At 54.2% G+C, this 4790-nt stretch overlaps 1 protein-coding gene across 1 annotated transcript in view; it reads left to right on the forward strand.

Moving 5' to 3' along the window:
• Nucleotides 1-232: 232 nt before the first annotated feature.
• ACOT11 (acyl-CoA thioesterase 11) overlaps nucleotides 233-4790 on the forward strand; it is a 63023-nt gene continuing 58465 nt past the window's right edge. The window contains exon 1 of the mRNA XM_011926347.1: nucleotides 233-441. Coding sequence (XP_011781737.1) covers nucleotides 409-441 — 33 coding nt within the window. The 5' untranslated portion in view covers nucleotides 233-408. The remainder of the gene's footprint in view (nucleotides 442-4790) is intronic.

Below are 4790 nucleotides of genomic sequence, written 5' to 3' on the forward strand. Positions count from 1 at the left end.
CCCCCCCAGCCCCCTTCCCTGGGAGTGATCACAGAACCAAGAGACACTGTTGGCAGGATGATGGGCTCTGGGACTGGGGATGCCTGGAGTTTGACTGGGGCTGGGTGCCCAGTGGGCGGGCACAGGCCCCTTGACGTGTCTGTGGCCTAGCTGGCAGCCCCGTCCTTCTTCTCCGCTAGGCGGGCACTGGAGCTTTCTGTGCAGGGCTCCTAGGAAAAGGGGGGCCGAGGGCAGTCTGAAGAGAGGCGGGACGCGGGGTGATAACAGCTGGCTCTGGTGGGCGGGCGGGAGCTGGGGAGGAGGAGCAGGAGAGGCCCACAGGCTTCATTGGGAGCCAGGCCTGGCTGTTGCTCAGGTGACCAGCTTGTGTCTCCGGGAGGGTGCTGCTTTCCCCGGCCACCCGGCGCGATGATCCAGAATGTCGGAAGTCACCTGCGACGGGTATGGAGGGTGGGCTGGGGCAGCGGGAGGGCTCTGGAGGCTGGGCACCCAGAAAGAGATTGACATTTCCATTTTAGCTCATACACTCTGCATCTCCTCACACTCTCCACGGGCCATTTTCTAGCTCTTTTGGAAGGAGAAATCGCAGAGCCCCTGGGCTGGTTTATTATCAGCAGCAGTCTCCAAACAAGCCCCAGGGGCTATCAGATCCCCTACGGGCTGGCTGTGCTGAGTGGAATCACCTTCAGCAAGTGTTGGCCTCTGGAATTCTATTTGGTGGGTGTATGTTTCTCCCTGCAGAGTTCTGTACATGTTTCTGGGGGACGTCTGAGCTCCATGGCCTTGCAATGCTTCATGCTCAGAGCTCAGGACCCCAGAGCCACAGAGCTGGTGGGAGAGACAGGGTGTGAGGTATGTGTGGGAGTGAGTATGTGTGGTGGGGTGAGGTGGGCGTTCTCGGGGAGTGGAACCTCTTTGGGAGAGCAAGCACAGGATCACATGAGGGCTGCGGAAAGCTGTCCTGCAAAGTGACCTTGAAGAGAACTTTTCTCTGCACTTTGGAGCTGAGATTAGGTGCTGAGGCACACGGCAGACCTAAGTGCCCAGCAGCGCCTGGGAGTGAATGGAGTATACATGCTCAGGACAGGCTGGTAGAGGTTGTAATGGGTGTAGTGTGGCTGACCTCTGAGGATATTTTCAGGAAAAGCCTTTTTTTTTTAAAGGGGCTGGAACAAATAAATGTCTTATCTATCCCCTCCCTCCATCTGCACAGCCACTGCAGAACTCAGCATCTGCACCAGACCCTGTGCATCTTGTGTCCCCTGGCTGCCCCGTCCCATGTCAGCCCCTTTCAGTCCACTCTCCACACTGGAGGGATGCTTCTAAAAGGTAAATGTGCTGACTCCTCACCTGCTCAGACAGCTACCCGAGGATAATTTTCACATTTCTTACTTGAGACAAAGGGATATTGGCCCTCTGGCCCCTGCCCACACCTCCCTTTTCCTTCCACCATCCCCACCCCTCTGTTGTCTCTGCCTCAGCCATATCGAGCTGCTCTCCGCGGCCTCGGTGTCCCACCTTTGTTCTCTACTCCGGGATGTTGTACTTGCTGTGTCTTCTGCTGGAGCTACCTCCAGCCTTCCTGCATCTCCCCAAGCTTGTCTCCCCGGCAAGTTCCTTCTGAGTCCTCAGATCTCAGCTCAGGTGCTGCCTCCTCTGGAAGTCCTTCCCAGATCTCATGGCACCATGAGCCTCTGCCTGAACCGTTTTCACACTGGATTGTGTGCTAGATTGGCACACACATCCCTCCCACCAGCCAGGGAGCAACACAAGGCTGCTCTTGGTATACCCAGCATAGGGATGGGTGTGGCCAGAGGCCAGGGAATGCTTAATGAATGAATGGGGACAGGCAGCTTTTCAGCAGCGAGGCCAAGGGTGGGATCTGAGTAGCAGGGCCGCTTGCTCTTGTCATCTGAGGGCAGGGCAGAGCGTTTCCCAGGTGGGGGGGGCTGCTGGTATCTTCTCCTATGCCTTGTTGTATTTAACGCTTTATGACTTTCCTTCATCAGTAAATGGGGGCAAGGCGCTGGGGAAGGGACATATCATCATCACCGTTTTACAGAGATAGCAATAGTAACCAATCTTCACAGAGCTTTTTTGCATATATGAACTCATTCAGTTCTCTATGAGGTAGGTGCAGTTATCATCCCCGTATCCCAGATAAGGAATCTCACAGAGGGTGAGTGACTTGCTCAAGATCACACTGGTAGGAAGTGGCAGAGCGGGGATCTGAACCCAGCAGTTTGGCCCCAGAGTCTGAGCTCTTAAGGAATCTGAGGCTCAGCCAGATGAAGGCGCAGATGTGGGATTCCAACCCACATGTTCCGACTCTGAGCCCAGCTGGTATTCAGCTTCCTTGCACTGCCTCTATTGAGTCTGGGGGTGGAGGTGGGTGTTGGGAGTGGAAGTTGGGCTCTTGAGGACACAGGTGGCCTCCTGTCAGCTAAGAACACTCTGGCCTTGATTGCCACCTCTGCACCACTGCCTGGATGGCGGATCTCTTTGGATTTCTCTTGAATTTCCTTAGTTCCTCTGGAATACAAGAAAGTTTGGGAACATTTTCTGGCTTGGTGCCAAAGCTGTTTTTAATGAAAAGCAAACAAGCAAATAAATAAACAAACAATCCCTGGCCAGGCATGGTGGCTCACACCTGTCATCCTAGCACTTTGGGAGGCTGAGGCAGGTGAATTGCTTGAGCTCAGGAGTTTGAGACCAGCCTGGCCAACATGGTGAAACCCCGTCTCTACCAAAAATACAAAAAAAAAAAAAAAAAAAAAAAAAAAAAAAAAAATAGCTAGGCACGGTGGCACGTACCTGCGGACCCAGCTACTTGGGAGGCTGAGGTGGGAGGATCACTTGAGCCCGCCTGGGAGGTGGAGGCTGCAGTGAGCCAAGACCATGCTACTGTACTCTAGCCTGGATGACAGAGTGAGATCCTGTCTCAAAACACAAACAAAAACAAACAAAAAACCCCACCAAGCTGGGCGTGGTGACTCATGCCTGTAATCTCAGCACTTTGGGAGGCCGAGACAGGTGGATCACTTGAGGCCAGGAATTTGAGACCAGCCTGGCCAACATGGTGAAACTCTGTCTCTACCAAAAATACAAAAATTAGCCGGGCATGGTGGCGCGCTCCTGTAGTCCCAGCTACTCGGGACACTGAGGCAGGAGAATCTCTTGAACCCAGGAGGCGGAGGTTGCGGTGAACCGAGATCGCGCCGCTGCACTCCAGCCTGGGCGACAGAGTGGTCCCAAAACAACAACAACAAAGTCACCAAACTGTCTTTAATAGGGACTAAACTGGAAACGGAAGAGGGGGTGTCAGATAATCCACAAACTCCGCTTTGCATGGTTGGGGGCCATTTTCAGTGTCCTGTGGCACTGTAGACAGAGTCAGCATTGGAGTTCGAGGGCTCTGGTCCCTACTCGTCCCTGGGTACCCAGCAAGTGAGTGGGTGACTGAATGAAGTGGCCAGCCTGCTGCCACGCTCGGGGCTGGGACAACTGCTGAGTGCCAGTGTGGTGGTGCTGGAAAGGTCTCCCTGTCCTGCTTCAATCCTTGCCTCTCCCCTTGGAGAACTCTTCTCCTTTCCCTATCCAAGATGTCAGTCTACACTGGGCACTGAGTCTCACATTTCTGGGCTAGCGGGGACGCACTGGTGCCCTTGTAGGAGGTAGGCAGGGGTCCTGGGGAGGTCTGGGAGCCTCTGCCCAGCCTCAGGTCTAGCCTGGCCCAGATCAGCTCTCAGTGGGGCTCAGAAGCTTTTTTTTACTTCAGAAATGGTGATGGGGCTGGTTGTTTTTGTTTTTGGTTTAAGACGGAGTCTCACTCTGTCACCTGGGCTGGAGTGTGGTGGTGCAATCTTGGCTCACTGCAGCCTCCGCCTTGCGGATTCAAGGGATTCTCCTGCCTCAGCCTCCCGAGTAGCCTCCCGAGTAGCTGGGATTACAGGTGCCCACCACCATGCCTGGCTAATTTTTGTATTAGCCTCCAACCACACAATGCAATCCTACTGCTTTACCTTGAACCTGAGGACAGCTGGAGAGCTCCCCACAACCTCCTCAGCTTCATAAGGGGTCTAACCCAGAGTGTGGGGAGGTTCAGGGCACAACGATTGGATGTTCACCCCACTGCTCACTGTGTGACCTTTGGCCAGGGGTTCCTCTCTCTAGTCCTTAGGGTGCTGGGTGATCCCTGAGGTCCCCGCCAGCCTGGACATCCTGGGGCTGTGAATGTTTGTGAAGGGTTTGTCTGCCACCATGAGGTTGATCCTGACAGTGAGAGGCAGGGTCCCGTCTCTCCTGAGGACCCTACTCTGTGTTGGAGGTAGGGAGACCTTAGACATAAAATGATGGACCTTTCATATACAAGGAGTCCCAAAACTGCTGAATGAATGAGTGACCACAGGTGCTCAGAAGCAGACTGAGTTGGTCCCAGAAGGCTTCCTGGAGGAAGAGGTGAGACTTGAATGTGTAGCATCAGCCTGTTCAGGAGCCATATGTGAACCCCAGGCTCAGCCATAGGCAGACACTCTTAGTGTTTTTTTTTTTTTGGAGACAGAGTCTCACTCTGTCGCCCAGGCTGGAGGGCTGGAGTACAGTGGTGCCATCTCAGCTAACTGCAACCTCCGCCTCCCTGGTTCAAGCGATTCTCATGCCTCAGCCTCCTGAGTAGCTGGGACTACGGGTGGGTGCCATCACACCTGGCTAATTTTTTGTGTTTTTAGTAGAGATGGGGTTTCACCATGTTGGCCAGGCTGGTCTCAAACTCCTGACCTCAGGTGATCCGC

This window comes from Colobus angolensis, unplaced genomic scaffold, assembly GCF_000951035.1.
Source record: "Colobus angolensis palliatus isolate OR3802 unplaced genomic scaffold, Cang.pa_1.0 Scaffold68, whole genome shotgun sequence".
In the NCBI taxonomy this organism is placed as follows: domain Eukaryota; kingdom Metazoa; phylum Chordata; class Mammalia; order Primates; family Cercopithecidae; genus Colobus; species Colobus angolensis.